General features: G+C 36.8%; 1 protein-coding gene and 1 pseudogene across 1 annotated transcript; both read left to right on the plus strand.

Annotated features, from left to right (window-relative positions):
* The first annotated feature begins 549 nt into the window (after positions 1 to 549).
* Positions 550 to 3,368, plus strand: LOC114614674 (olfactory receptor Olfr180). Its single transcript, XM_028760304.1, has 2 exons — positions 550 to 727; positions 2,405 to 3,368. Exon 2 carries the CDS (start codon positions 2,409 to 2,411, stop codon positions 3,366 to 3,368), a length of 960 nt encoding a protein of 319 aa, XP_028616137.1. The 5' UTR covers positions 550 to 727; positions 2,405 to 2,408.
* Positions 3,369 to 15,658: 12,290 nt separating this feature from the next.
* LOC114614681 lies at positions 15,659 to 16,596 on the plus strand (annotated as a pseudogene).
* The last annotated feature ends 425 nt before the right edge of the window (positions 16,597 to 17,021 follow it).

Genomic DNA, 17,021 nt, shown 5'->3' on the forward strand with positions numbered 1-17,021 from the left:
TGTAGTGAAAGAAAAGCATGTGCTTCCAGTTGGTGGCACCAGGTTTTGTAGTCTTATCCAGAAATCCAAATTTCTTTTCAAAGTTGTTTGTTACCAAGTTATACTTATTGTATCTTTACCCATTATCATTTCCATGTTAACAAGCTCGATGAAACACAATTAATCAAATACAGTAACCATACAGATGATGTCAAAGCCAACTTTCTTGATGGACATTGATTTAACCTCAGAGTCTCATTTCTCTCCCCTCTAACTAAGGAGTTTGTTTATTTTAACCATGGTTTGGGAACCAGCTTCTGAGATTAAAGTCTCTGCAGAAATACCTACTGTCAATGCCAAGGAACTCCCTTTAGAATCAATGTTTAGTTTTCTTTTATTTTGTTTAACTTTTGCCCTGAGGATAACAAAATAATTATCATTGGCCACTGAGCCATGTGTCCTAGATTTTTATAAATTACTCCCCAATGGTTTAAGGCATCTGTGAAGATCATGTGACTCTATTTGGTCATATAATGGGATGGTTAGTAAACTCACAGTATGTGGATGGATTTTCAATTCATTCCTACATATGAAGAAGAAAATCTAAAATTCTTAAGTGTTTAGTTTTGCATTTTATCTACTTATGCTTGGTTTGTATCTGAATTGAAGATATACTGAAAGATAAAATGAAGCAGTAAATGTCTATTCTGGGGGCAAAAACACCATAGTTTTGTGGGCAAATACACAGGTAAGCTATCAACAACTCTTAAAATAATTCAAGAGTGGATAATAAAATTATTGTTCAGATTTGGTTTAATAATTATGTTTGACACTAGAGAGGAGTCTTCACATAGAAAAATGAGTTTAACATAGTATGATCTAATGTAATATTATTAAAAACAAAATGGCATTGGCTTCAATTAAAAATGAACATGCCTATTTGATTTGCCAGTATCTGTTGATAAAAGCAATATTTTATAGTGCTAAAATTTTTTTTTCAAAAATAACATAATTTGAAAGTTAATGTAGATATTTAAATTTATTTAAATTTATTTAAACAGAAATTTATTTTATTAGTTTAATTATAAGGCATCAGTGAAACAATGCAAGAAGCCTTTCTATGTTATGGGAGTGAATAACAAAGCAGTATGTTCAGTTCAGTCTAAACAATAAAACCTAAGGAAACAGTAATTACAGTGTGATTTTAAGGCAAGACTCTTCAAAAACTATTGCAGGCTGTTCTTTAAAATTTACCTATTTAAACTCTACTAAAACCAGAGAGTTCTAGCAATTTCTAGAAGAAAAAATGATCCAAACTGTAAAAATACATGCTATTTCTAGATTTAAATATTTCAATGTTATACAGGCCAAACTAAAATCTAATAACTTTGGGTAGCTATTGAATTCTAACATATAAGTTAGGAAGAAAAGAATTCAAAGTTTAAACACTCATATAATTGTAAAACCTATAGTAAACTCAATAGGAGTAAAAGATTGCTTCCAATATTGCCACAATATTGGAAAATATACAGCAGGTACTTCCCATATACATTTCAGTGTGTATACTGTTTGCAGATACATTGTTACTAAGACACAAAATAAAGAATACATCAAGAACACTAACAACTATCTAGACAATATTAGGAAGAAGGGAAGATTAAGAGTAGAAATATTTCTATGGAAATTTGTCAGACAAGGTAGAGTAAGATCCAAAATATGTTAAAATCAATAAAGAAATAATTTTAAGAGGAAATGATCATATTATGTAATTATATCCAATATTTTGGGAGTGGGGTAGCTCTGGTTGTCCTATAATATGTTCTGTAGGCCATGATGGTCTCGAACTGTGAGACCCGACACCTCTACTTCTCAAGTACTGGTATTAAAGGCCTGTGCCGCGATGACAGCTACAATTTTATCCAATTTTAAAACATTAAATTAACCTTCATTTAAAATAGCTCACAGTAATATTAGCTAGAAAATGTAACACAAAATTTTTCAAACTAATTCCAAGTATATGAGGATTTATAAATCAGCCATTAAAATATTTATAGGGCAATTTATTTTTCAACATTTTTATAGACCAAAGAATATAATATTTTTTGTAAAGTAAGTTACTACCATAACAGAGATCCAATGTGGAAAAGTATTAAATTATATATGTTGACCATTAATTTATATAGAACTATACAAAAATTCATTTGAAGAATCTAAGACTTAGCTCAACAGACATCTTAAGACATTATGCAGTGCAGAACCTGAGTGTGGTTTCTTCTCATATTACATAATGTATCATGACATGTTTCAGGGAACGGCTAAAATAAATCAAATAGAACCTGACCTGTGCTCTATAACTACAGATGGAGAATACGACATGAGCTGACTGCACTATCATATTTCTTAACAAAATTTTTTGTCTCAGCAGAGAAATGAGAATGGAGAAGACAAATCACTCTTTGACCACACAATTCATCCTGGTGGGATTCTCAGATCACCCAGACTTGAAGACACTTCTGTTCCTGGTGTTCTCTACCATCTATCTGGTCACCATGGTGGGAAATCTTGGGCTGGTGGCCTTGATCTACACGGAGCCTCGTCTCCACACACCCATGTACATCCTTCTGGGCAATCTGGCTCTGATGGACTCCTGCTGCTCCTGTGCCATCACTCCCAAGATGCTAGAGAACTTCTTTTCTCTGGACAGAAGGATTTCTCTCTATGAATGCATGGCACAGTTCTATTTTCTCTGTCTTGCTGAAACTGCAGACTGCTTTCTTCTGGCAGCAATGGCCTATGACCGCTATGTGGCCATATGCAACCCTCTGCAGTATCACACCATGATGTCCAAGAAGCTCTCCATTCAGATGAGCATAGGTACTTTCATAGCCAGTAACCTGCATTCCTTGATTCATGTAGGGTGTCTCTTAAGATTAACTTTCTGTAAATCTAACAGAATTGACCATTTCTTCTGTGATATTCTTCCTCTATATAGACTCTCCTGTACAGACCCATTTATCAATGAACTAATGATATATATTTTTTCAATGCCAATTCAAGTCTTTACCATTACCACTGTCTTGGTCTCTTACTTCTGCATTCTTTTCACTATTTTCAAGATGAAATCCAAGGATGGCAGAGGAAAAGCACTTTCTACTTGTGCATCTCATTTTTTTTCTGTGTCAATATTCTATGTCTGCCTTCTCATGTATATTAGACCATTTGAAGAAGGTAATAAAGACATACCAGTGGCTGTGTTTTATACAATAATAATTCCTTTGTTAAATCCTTTTATTTACAGTTTGAGAAATGAGGAGGTACTAAATGCTGTTAAGAAAGTTATGAAAACTCATAGTATTGTTAAAAATGCTTCAGCTTCTATAGCACATTAATTTCAGCTTATTAAATGATTTTATTAGTATTAAACATAAAAACTGAAAATATAATGTACATAAACTAGTAGTCTTTAAATAATTATGTTTGTTACATATGCATGCAAATACATTTTCAAAATAATTTGTCAACTATCAGTCTGCACTATATAGACAGATAAAATTTAACTGTTGTATCTACTTTCTTCATTCTCATGAGATTCTTTTAATATTGTAATTTCAAATTCAATTAAACTATTATAATCCCACAATGAAACAATTTAATGGGTATGATTCTTCTTTGATTAACATTATTTAGCTACTGGGAGAAATTTTGTGTTATTTTTTCAGAAGGTACAAAGCCTATAATTGTCAGGCATGAACAGACTTTCTTTGTTGCAGAAATTCTCTCTTCTCTTCCTTCCTCCCTTTTATAAAGCAAATTTTGTAAAAGAGAAAACTTGATATATAAGTCTACCTCCTTGTCTTCATAATACATTTTTAATATAAAAAGTATTAGTGTTTTGCAGATGTTTTATTTTATTTTTAATTATGCATTCATATGTATGTATGTATGTATGTCTTATGCATGTATGTCTCCTGTTTGGGATGCTCACTTGTTCAGATGGCCAAGAAGAGGGCAACAATCACCTGGAGATAGAACCAGAAGCAGCTGTGAGCCATCTGGCAAGGATTCTGGAACCATAGTAAAGTCCTCTGGAGGAGTCACATGGACTTTTATCCACAAAGCCATCTGCCCAACCCCTTACCTGGTTTCCTCTTGATAGTCTTCCCAGGAATGTATCTGAGGGATCTCTACAGAAACTTTTATTTATAATAAGTATAAATTGCTATTATATTGTAATTATGTATGTTGTATTGAGTAAACAATTAGCTTTCTTCTTTGATCAAGTCAAAAAGCCTTATAAATATATGAGCTAGCATTAACATTAAGAATGGCTTCTATTACTGAACCAGGTTTGCCTGATTTCTGTCATACCAACTCAAACTTAAATTAACCAAGCATATAGTTGCATATTATTTATAACACAATTTACTCACTTTAAAATATTCCTGTTTGGGGGGTATGATTGGACTGATTTCTCTGTGTTAGATTTTGTAGTGCACTTGTACCACTTGTCTAGAGTTCTCTTTCCAAATCAAGTTTGTGTTGCCCATTTGGCTAGTCAAACTATCCTTAGTACATCTAGGAAACCAAAGGCCTCATTCATCTTCAGCTCTCCCCTTCTGTTGTATTTCATCTGTGTTTTCTTTTTAACAATTTTATTTTTAATCATTTCCTTTAAGTTGTTGAGATATTAATATAATTTCACATACCTCTTCCATTTTTTCCTTCCAAGTTCTCCTCTAAAGCCAATTCCTAGCTCTTTTTATATTTCTGGCCTCTTTTTTCACACAATCATTCTTTAGTTGCTTGTCATCCTTTGTGTAGGTTGAGGCCTCTTATATTCCCCCTTGTTCATTTTATCTTCATTATTATTAATGGCATTAGGCTGTGAAGGAAACAAATTAATAGTACAGAGTTTGGTGTACACTTCACCAAAGCTCCCTAAAGTGAGTAACTCATACTATTATTGCATTCTCATTAGTAAGATATTTTACATTAATACAATACAATAGCATTGTATATAGCTGTAGATGTCACTTTAGATTTTAATACTTATTCCATTAATGTCGTGTTTCTTCCCATAATCCAGTTTAGGATGCCAACTTGCCTTTAGTGTCAACTGTTTACTTTCCTAGAAAATATGATAGTCTTAGACTACCCATGTTAGCCATGACCACACTTGAGAATTCTTCCCTCATGTTTTAGATGATTCTAATTTTGGCCTGTCTCATATTTTTCTATCATTGGGTTTATATTTTGAAGAAGAATATCACAGAATTTACATCTGCTTATACTCTCTGGGGGGATTTGCATCAACATCACTTATTGCTGTTGTTAATAGCTTAGCTTGTTTGACTAAAATAAGGCATGCGTGGTTTCAAAAATGGGAAGTTATTTATCTCCTTCCCATACAATTTATTAGAAAGCAAACCAAACAGATCTAAATGAAATTTAAAGAGAAAGGACTTATATGACTTATTCCACAAAGGGAGAAGGATAATAAATTCTGGAAGTATTTTAATATCAAATCAGTAATAAATAAAACTGCTTGAGAGAATGAAAATGTCATGTGGGACACACTCAGTACATTCTGGAACATCTGCCGGGGTAGAGAAAAGCAGATGAGGTACTGCAGAGACAGGGATAAATGGATTTGTGCAGAAAGTCAGATGAGAGTAAGGACAAACGTTAGACATATTTATAACAGAAATGAAGATCCTACCATCAGGTACCAGAGAACATTTCACACCATCACTCAATCATTTAACCTCAGTTGGGTCCTAAGAAAAGGGGAAACGAAGGTCTCTGTCAGAAACAGAAACTGCAGCCTAAAAAATAATATATGGGAGACTTACAATTTCTTTCTGTAGCAAGAAGCCACTGAAGATGGGGATTCTGTGACTTGCTAGCTTGCTTACTGGTGCTATAGTGGATTTTTACTGACAAATTTCAGCGTTCTAATGCTCCTTAGTATCACCTTAGTATGAAGGCATGGGACCACACACAGTATCAGTGTTAAGTCAGGAATCCAATGGAAACTTGAACGCATAATCAAGATCACAGGTCTATGCAGTGGGAAATATGACTCTGTTACAGAAGAAAGCAGAGGATGTTTCTCCTTGGGAAGGATGACTCAAATTCTGAGATGAATAAATTCAAATATATGTGGTAAGTAGAGGAGCCTGAAACAGAGACCACCATGACTAGACAACCAGGATCAGTCCCTGTGGCCTGCATCGTCAGTGAAGTTTGCTTTGATTTTATCACCCAGCACACAGAGCCCCAGAGATGTTGGGTAACAAGGCATGTTCTCTTCGAGCATCCGTACATGTGTGTGCTGGCAAATGTCACTGGCGCGAGGGATTATGAAACAGGTTCTTCCTGTCTTCCCTGGCAGGAATTGATTTGAGGTTTCTTCTATCATCACTGCAATACCAGGCTCACATCGAAAAATACAAGTTCATCCTCATTGTAGTGGTTGTCTTGAGTCAAGTGCAAGGCAGGTAAGGCAGACTGAGCTCAGCCTCTATCAGCCATCTTTGATTAGCATGTCTGGATGGAAGAAGCATGGCCTTATGCCATCTCCATTCCTTCTCCTAGTCAACTTTATAACTAGAATCGTGAGGTGAAAAATCAAAGTATCTCATACTCTATATCCTTATAAAGAAGAAAGTATTATTCGCTGTTTTTAATTTTTTAAATTTTATTGTGTATTTGCTTTTAGCTTTCCTTTACTGTTACTTTGATACCTTCTTCCCATAATCTTTTCTGTCCTTACCTTTCTTTATTTCCCTTTTTACTTTTGTGTCATTTTATTCATTTTTAACTTGACTGCTTAGCCATTCTTATCTATGTTCTTTGCCATTTCATCCTTTCTGAGTGTTCAGTTTCTATTTTCAACTGATTCTTGGGCATATTTGCACACCTCTCTTTGTTGTATGTTGTTACTGGTATCCATTATCTGCTTATTGAATGAAAAAAAAGAGACTTCTGGGGAAAGAAGTCCACTTGTTAAAATACCACCATGAAGCCCTGGGTTTGCTGAAATAAATATATCCAACCTCCTTCCCAGGCACCATTAAGATGATTAAATATGTAATGGAGAGATGGGAGAGAGAGTGAAGCCAGGATGGTTTGAGAGGCAACATGTGGATATAAGGAGTCTGAGCAACACCTGAGGCCATGGAGATGTCCAGGCATGGTCTGCCACCAAGGACCATGTCTGGATCCATTTTCCTACTGCAGCCAGGGTCTGTACTGATCCCTGTGTCCCATGATGCCACCAAAGACCATCTAGATGTCAGGTCTGAGCTGCTGTCTGAGAGCAAGTTGATGACCAGAGGCTGCACTGATGCTGAGGGCCAACCAGACTGGAGTAGCCTGCACAGCCATCTGAGGCCATGGGGACATCCAGGCCTATGCTGCTGTCAGAGGCCATGTATTTGTCTGTGGTGCTATCACACCCAGTGTCTATGTTGACATCTGAGTTTCATGTTGCTACCAATGTCCATGCAGATGTTCCTGTTCTGGGCTGCCACCTGAGGCCATGTTGATGTTCAGTGCTGTACTGAGCTAGCCTAGCCCCTCACTTGCTGTCTCCAAAGTGATGAATGGAGGAGAACTGGTCCCACCCCTCACCAGCTGTGGTACTCATGAGAGCTGGGCAGGAAAAGCAGTGTCCCCACACTACACCTAGTCAGCCCAGTATAGCTGTGGTGAAGGAAACAAGGGAGAGCTCCCCCAACCCCATGCCTGTGCAAAGCAGAAGAGCCGGCTTTAGTGGTGTGGACATAGGAGATCTACTGGGATGACCAACTCACTTTTCACACAGGTCTGAGTTGGCCCACACCAACATGCACCTCTTCTGTGAACTGTTGGAGTGCATGAAGGGGCCAGTCTTACTGATCCAAAACTGTAGGATCTCCATGACACAGGGCAACAGCTGGATATCTGAGAGGAGTCCTGGTATTGATTAAGTATTGATAGTGTAAAAGAAGCCAGAGGCCTCAAACCAATCACTGATTATAGTAAACATTTATAAGTAAAGCTGTTTGGGCAAAAGGGTATACTATATGAAATACCACGTATTCCACAGAAAGAGTTATTTTTCCTTTGTGGTGGAGTTTTCAAGGGCAAAGATGGATGTGAGAGGATGGGGAGATTAAGTGGAACTGGGGTGCACAGTGTGAAATTCACAGTGACTAAATAAAAAGTTTTATAAAACAATAAGAAAGAAAGTATCTTCCTAAGATCAGTCTGTAGGCAAATATACAGGGCATTTTTCTTAATTTATGACTAATGGAGGAGATCCCAGTCCATGCCGGACCGTGCCTACCTAGGCTGGTAGTTCTAGATTCTATAAGAAAACAGGCTTAGCAAATCAGAGGAAGCAATCCAGTAAGCAGCACCCCTCCATAGCTTCTGTATCAGCTTCTATATCCAGGTTTCTGCCCCAACTTCCCCCAGCGATGAAATACTATGTGAAAGTATAAACCAAATAGACCCTTTCCTACCCAACATGCTTTTGGCCATGGTTTCATCACACAAGTAGTAATACTAATTAGGGCAAGATGTTTGTGTACTTCTATTCATAATGGTAGTCAAATTAGGCTATTATTAGTCAAATTCAAAGTAATCATTTTAAGCTATTATTAAATGAATGTAGAACAGGATGTAGTCTGTCCACAAAATGGAATATTATTCTGCATTTAAAAAGAAGAAAAGGTGAATGTGTTGAGACACACTTTTATTCCCAGTACTCAAAGGCAGAGGTAGGAGGATCTCTGTGAGTTTGAGGCCCATCTTGTGTGTAAAGACTTCCAGAGTAGCCAGGGATACATAGTTCAACTCTAACATGGATGAGTCCAGAACTATAGTAATTTATGTTGGATTTTTAAAATACAAACACTGTATAGTTTCATTTATAATGGGCCCTGGAGTAGTCAGATTCATCAATATAATGTAGAATGGTAGTTGCTTGGGAACATGAGGAAATGAAGAATTAGTATTTAATGGACATACAATTTACGTTGGGAAAGATTTTTTTTTTTTTCAGAGCTGAGGACCGAACTCAGGGCCTTGCGCTTGCTAGGCAAGCGCTCTACCACTGAACTAAATCCCCAACCCCTGGGAAAGATTTTTAAAAGCTCCAGGAAATAGTGGTTGTGGTGACTGCACAGGACATTAACTGTGAATGTACTTACTACCTTTGAATTCTATATTTGAGATGGTTACAGTGGCATGTCTAAGATTATTTGGGTATACACTTTGACAAAATAAAACAAGTCTGCATTGTTTTAAAAAATCATGCAAAATTGGTAGTGGTGCACTTCATGAGATGTGCCAGTCACAGGAATTGTCAAAAGGTGACGCAACATCAAGACTTAGAGGAGACAATTCGCCATATTAAAAGTTGGAAATCTTTAAGATTAAAACAAAAAATAAACAAAGAAAGAGAACTTGATGAACTAAAAGTTCAGTGGAAATTGCCAGGCAACATCCAAGACCTGAGTTTGCACCTTAGTAACCAAATAAGATCCTGGGTGTGGCCATGCCTAGCACTGTGGAAGTGAGGCAGTGGAGACATTAGGTTTGCTAGGGACTGATGGCAAGGTTTAGGAAGAAACCTCCTTTGAGAGGAATAAGGCAGCTGTCTCCACAACTTCTACATGTGCACACATTCGCACACATAATACCAATTCACCAAATAATACATATCAGATGCCCCTTTATAATTCAATACATGTATTCATTATCCAAAGTTTGTCAGATCCACTTCCTAAAATTTTAGTCACTTTTATGTTGTGAAAACCTTCAAAAATCCTTTACTTCAGCTTTGGACATCAACAAAATGTGACTGTGACCTGTATTCACCTTCCTGAACTGAGCTTCTTGCTGCTCTGTAGCTCACTACTCGTTCACCTTCCACTGTCTCACAGATGCCCTCCCAGGCTTGTGCAACAAACATTCTACTCTCTAATGCTGTCTGCTTCTTTAGATTCCAAACCTGAGAACATGCAGAACTCATGTGTCTGTGCCTGTCTTACTTCACTCAGCATAACGGTTATTTCTATTTTTCAATAAATGTAAATAACATTCATGCTGGTGTCCCAACAAGATCAGGGGCTGACTCTGAATCTGTTTCCTGCTTTTCTGTGAATATCTTTCCCCTAAAAGGCGATGCTTGTCTGGCCTCAGTGGGAGAGGATTTCCTAGTCCTGCAGACTTCATGTGCAAGGGTAGGAGGATATTAAATAGGTGATACTTCCCTCCAAGGAGAAGGGGAGGGAGGAATGCAGGGAGGATCCATGTGAGGGGATTCTAGGGTTGGGGCTAAAATTGGGAAATAGAGTGAATAAATATATTTAATAAAAAAATTAATAGTCATGAAGTACCTAGACTATCTGAAATTGTGAGAGGATTGTCACATGTAACATAAAAAAGTAAATTAATATAAGATGAAATATGACTGTACAGGAAAAATAACTGGATGAATATACAAATAAAATTTCAGACCATATCAAACTCAAGAAGAAGGAAGACAAAAATGTGGATGCTTCACTCCTTCTTAGAATGGAGAATAAAATACTCACAGGAGGTAGAAGGTGAGAGGGACTTGGAAGGAAGAGAGGAGGAGAGGGGAAAAGGGGGGGCATGATCAGATATGAGAGGAGATGGGGATGATATACGGACGGTCAGGAATTTGAACAGAGGTATGTAGCAATGGGAGATGGGGAACTGGGGGTATCCCAGCTTGATTGCAGCAAGTCCCAGATGTCAGAAAGCAAGAAGCTCCCAGAACCCAACAGGGATGAGATTGGTTGAAATGCCCAACAAAGGAGAGGGAGAACCTGTAGAAACTATATCCAGAGGTTAGGCAAGGCCTCCGGTTGCGGGATGGGGCCACTCACTCATCTCCAAATTTGTAACCCAGAATGGCTCCTGTCTAAAGGAAATATGGAGACAAAGTGTGGAGCAGAGCCTGAAGGAAAGGCCATCCAGAAACTATGCCACCTGGGGATCCATCACATATACCAAACCCAGACACCATTGTGGATGCCAAGAAGTGCTTGCTGACAGGAGTCTGTTACAGCTGTTTCCTGGGAGGCTCAGCTAGAGCCTAACAAATACAGAGGGGGATGCTCACAGCCAACTATTGGACTAAGCACAGGGACCCCAATGGAGGAGTTGGAGAAAAGATTGAAGGAACTGAATGGGTTTCCAACCCCATAGGAAGAACAACAATATCAACCAACCAAAACCTCCAGAGCTCCCAGGGACTAAACCACCAACCAGAGTATACATGGAGGGATCCATGGCTCCATCCACATATGCAACAGGGGATGGAATTGTCTGGCATCAAAAGGTGGAGAGGCCCTTGGTCCTGTGAAGGCTCCATTCCCCAGTGTAGGGGAATGCTTGCATGGTGAGGAAGGAGTGGGTGGAGGGAGGGGGAGCATCCTTAAAGAAGCAGGAGAGGAGCAATGGTATAGTGGGGTTCCAAATGGGAAACTGGGAAAGGGGATAACATTTGAAATGTAAATAAATAAAATATCCAATAAAAAAAGAAAAAATGGTCTTTATATCATAAAAACATCACTAACTTTGAATTAGAAAATTATTTATATATGCAAAGACTTCATATGAAGGTTAAAAGTATTTAGATGCCATTTAAGATTAAATATTCTCATTTGAAATCTAACGGAAGAAAGAGAAACGGTGTATATATCCCTGATGATGGATATCTAAGAATGAATGATAAAAGACAAAGTCATGATTTGGTGCCTGCCCATGAGATGGATCCCAAGTTGGCCTGTCACTGGTTGGCCATTTCCTTCAGTTTCTGCTCCATTTTATCACCCCATTTCTTTTAGACAAGAACAATATCATGTCAAACATTTTGAATGTGGGTTGGTTACTCCATCCCACCACTGGGGCACTCTCCATCTACTGGGGGTGGTCTCTTTAGGTTCCATCTCCCCACTATTGGGTATTTCAGCTAAGGTCATTCCCCATTGAGTTCAGGGAACCTGACATATCACAGATCCCTGGGAATTTCTAGAGGTTCCTCCTCCCCAATGCCCTGCAGCTATATAATTTCATTCATTTTTTCAGACCCTCTGGGCTTCTCTCCTGTACCCCCTCCCACAATACCTGTTCCTATCCCCTTTGCCCCTAATCTTCCCCTCTCTCACCCAGGTTCTTCTCTCCCTCTGCCTTCCATGATTATTTTGCTCCCCCTTCTAAGTGAGATTTGAGCCAGCACCAAACCCTGACACTATTACTGATGCTATGCTATGCTTGCAAACATGAGCCTAACATGACTATCCTCTGAGAGGCTCTATCAACAGCTGAATGAAACAGATGTAGATACTTACAAGAAATCATTGGACTCAGGTGGGGGCCTCTATGGAACAATTAGGGAAGAGATTGAAGGAACTGAATGGGATGCAAACCCCATAGGAAGACCAATGATGTCAACTAACTCAGGAGCTTCTAGAGACTAAGCCACCAACCAAAGAGCATACGTGGGCTGGTCTATAGCCTTTGGCTCATATGTAGCAGAGGACTGCCTTGTCTGACCTCAGTGGGAGAAGATGCATCTAATTGTGTAGAGACTTGATGCCCCACGAAAGGGGGATGCCCAGTGGAGGAAGCACCCTCTCAGAGGCAAAGATTGGTTTAAGAATTCTGGGAGAGGGGACCAGGAAAGGACAGTATTTAGAATGTAAATGAATAAAATAATTTATAAAACCAAGATAATGAGTCAGAAGACTAAAAATCGTGTCATGGAGAATAAATAGAATTCAAAAACATTTCTTGTACACTAAAATTGTATCTACAGTACAGAAAGGATAAAAGAGGGATGTACAATAAAATTGTAATCATGGCATTACTTACATTAATCATGGTAATACTTTCATATATTCCATTTATCTGAACCTCATGGAGTTGAACACAGAAACAAAGACTTGAACTTAAAATTTTGTTTATTTTTCAACACATAAATGACATGGAAGAACATAATGTCAGAGTAATTTCCAAAAATGAATCTAGAGCATGTGGTCAGGTGCACTATATGTAGTAAAAAGCATGTGATTCCAGTTGATTGTCTCAAGTTTTGTTCTCTTATCCAAAAATCCAAATTTCTTTTCAACATTGTTTCATACCAGGTGTTGCACATTGTTTCTCTACCCATTATCATTTCCAAGCAAGCAAGCACAATGAAGCACAATTAATCAAATATAGTAACAATACAGATTATGTCAAAGCCAACTTTCTTGATGAACATTAATTTAACCTCAAAATTTTGCTTCTCTTACATGTAATTAATGTGTTTGTTTGTTTGTTTGTTTGTTTGTTTGTTTGTTTTAATCATGTTTTGGGAGCTAGCTTCCCAGATTAAAGTCTCTGTAGAAATACCTACTGCCAATGACAAGGAACTCCCTTCAGAATCAATGTTTTGTTTTGCTTAACTTTTGTCCTGAAGATAACGTAATAATTGTCACTGCCTATGAGTCATGTGTCCTAGATTTCCATAAGTTATTCCCCAATGGCTTAAGCCCTCTGTAAAGATCACATGACTCTATTCAGTCATATAATATGATGGTTAGTAAAGTCATAGTATATGGATGTATTTCAAATTTATTCCTATATATAAAGAAGCAAATCTAAAATAAGTGTATATTTTTACATTTTATCTACTTATGTTTGGTTTGTCTCTGAATTGAAGACATACTGAAAGAGAAAATGAATCAGTAAATGTGTTTTTCTGTCTATTCTGAGCACAAAACCACCATAGTTTTGTGAGCAAATACACAGGTAAGCTATCAACAACTCTTAAAATAATTCTAGGGTAGATAGCAAAATTTTTTCAGATCTTGTTCAATAATTGTGTTTGGCACTAGAGAGGAGTCTTCACATAGAAAAATGAGTTTCACATAGTATGCTCTAATACAATATTTTTAAATATGAATGGCATTGGCTTGGATTAAATATGAATATGCTTGTTCGATTTGCCTACTTGTGTTGGTAAAAGCAACATTTTATAGTCCTAAAGAGTTTGTTTTCAAAGTAGCATAATTTGTAAGATATTGTATATATTTAAATTATAAACAGAAATTTATTTTATTCATTTAATTATAAGGCATTTGTGACACAATGAGAAAACCCATTCTATGTTATGGGAGCGAATAACAAAACAGTTTGTTAGGTTCAGTCTAGACAATAAAAACCAACAAAACAGTAATTACGGTGTGATTTTTAAGGCAAGACTGTTTAAAAACTATTGTAGGCTGTTCTTTAAAAATTATGCATTTAAACTCTATTAAAAACAGAGAGTTCTAGCAATTCCTGGAAGAAAAGATGATTATAACTGTAAAAATAACATGCTGTTTCTGAATTTAAATATTTCAGTGTTATATTGGCCAAACTAAAATGTAATAACTTTGGGTGGCAATTGAATATACAAGTTAGGAAGAAAGACTTTAAAGCTTAAATAATCATATAAATGTAAAGCCGTATTGAACTCAATAAAAGGAAAACATTGCTCCACGATGACAATATTGGAAAGTTCACAGGAGGTATTTAGCATAAACATTTCAATGTGTTCACTGTATGCAGATACTTTGTTACTAAGACACATAAAAACACATCAAGAACACTGACAATCAAAAAAAAAAAAAAAGTAAAAGCCAGGCAGTGGTGGCACACACCTTTAATCACAGCACTTGGGAGGCAGAGACAGGTAGATTTCTGAGTTCGAGGACAGCTTGGTCTACAAAGTGAGTTCCAGGACAGCCAGGGCTATACAGAGAAACCCTGTCTCGAAAAAAAAAATAAATAAAAAACAAAACAAAACAAAAAAAGAACACTGACAACCTGACAGAAAATATTAGGAAGTAGAGATGATTAATACTAAAAGTAATTCTATGGAAATTTGTCAGACAAGGTAGAGTAAGATCCAAAATATGTTAAAAATCAATAAAGAAAATATTTTAAAAGAAAATGATAATATTATAAAATCACATCCAATCTTTTGGAGAGTCAGGTAGCCCTGGCTGTCCCAGAAAATGCTCTGTAGACCAGGATGGCATCAAACTGCGAGATCCACCACCTCTGCTTCTCAAATCCTGGTACTAAAGGCATGTTCCACCATGGCAGCTAAAATTTTATCCAATCTTAAGAATTAATTTAACCTTCATTTAAAATAGCCCACAGTAATAGTAGCTGGAAAATGTAATTAAGACAAAAAAAAGCTTTCAAACGAATTCTAATTCTGTCAAGTTTTATATATTAGCCATTAAATATTTATAGGGCAATTTATTTGAAAGCATTTTATTATCCACAGAATATAATATGTTTTAGAAAATAAGCTACCATCAAAACAGAGTTTCAATATTGAAAAGTAAAAAATCACATATGTTGACCATATATTTATATAGAGCTATACAATAATCCATGTGAAGTATCTAAGAGTTAGCTTAACAGACATCTCAAGACAATATATATGTGCAAAATTTGTGTGGTTTCCTCTCATATTACAAAATGTACCATGACACATTTCAGGGAAAAGCTAAAGTAAATTAAACAAAGCCATACCTGTTCGCTGCTACTAGAGGTAGAGAATAAGACAAGTTCTGTCTGAGATATTACATTTCTTAAATTCTTGTTAAGTGGAGAAATGAGAATGGAGAAGATAAATCATTCTTTGACCACACAATTAATCCTGGTGGGATTCTCAGATCACCCAGACCTGAAGACACTTCTGTTCCTGGTGTTCTCTGCCACCTATCTAGTCAACCTGGTGGGGAATCTTGGGCTGGTGGCCTTGATCTACATGGAGCCTTGTCTCCACACACCCATGTACATCTTTCTGGGCAATCTGGTTCTGATGGACTCCTGCTGCTCCTGTGCCATCACTCCCAAGATGCTAGAGAACTTCTTTTCTCTGGACAGAAGGATTTCTCTCTATGAGTGCATGGCACAGTTCTATTTTCTCTGTCTGGCTGAAACTGCAGACTGCTTTCTTCTGGCAGCAATGGCCTATGACCACTATGTGGCCATATGCAACCCACTGCAGTACCACACCATGCTGTCCAAGAAGCTGTGCCTTCAGATGACCACAGGAGCCTACATAGCAGGAAATCTACATTCCATGATTCACATAGGGTTCTTGTTCAGGTTAACTTTCTGTAGGTCTCATGTAATCAAGCACTTCTTTTGTGATGTCCTTCCACTATACAGACCCTCATGTGTTGACCCTTATATCAATGAACTGATGATACTCATCTTTGCTGGTTCAATTCAAACCTTTACCATTACTATAGTTCTGATATCTTATTTCTACATTTTTTTTTACTATATTCACAATGAAGTCCAAAGAGGGAAGAAGCAAAACCTTATCTACTTGTGCATCCCACTTTCTGTCTGTTTCAATATTCTGTGGATCTCTCCTCTTCATGTATATTGGACCAAGTTCAGTTAATGAAGAGCACAAAGACATACCTGTTGCTATTTTTTTATACTCTAATAATTCCTTTCTTAAATCCCTTTATTTATAGTCTGAGAGATAATGAAGTAATTAATGTGATAAAAAGAATAATGAAGAGACAATTGTAACATTGTGAAAACAGCTCTTCGAAAATTGACTTGAACATTCTATAAACTCATGGATACTTTTTAAAAGGCAGAAAAGTACAACTTTATAATGTTTTATATTAAAAAGATAATACAATATAATTTATTCAAATTAGGTCAGAAGGAATGACATTACTAAAATTTATTTCAAAATCTCAGATACTAGATATATTAGTAGTCATGAGTAATTAGTCAGTTTTTGACAAGTCCTATAAATGCTAGGAATATACATTGGCTTGTGTAACAGTATACTTTTTGGTTTAACTTTTGATCCCAAATCACAAAATGAAATCTCAAAAACATTGCATCTTATTTTTTAATAAATCTTTGCTTACAATTTCCACTCCTTTCAAGCTAACTGTAGGCTTGAATATAGTTTTAACTTTACCATATTTTTGCCTCTGTAT

Source organism: Grammomys surdaster, unplaced genomic scaffold (genome assembly GCF_004785775.1).
Source record: "Grammomys surdaster isolate TR1022 unplaced genomic scaffold, NIH_TR_1.0 126398, whole genome shotgun sequence".
In the NCBI taxonomy this organism is placed as follows: Eukaryota; Metazoa; Chordata; class Mammalia; order Rodentia; family Muridae; genus Grammomys; species Grammomys surdaster.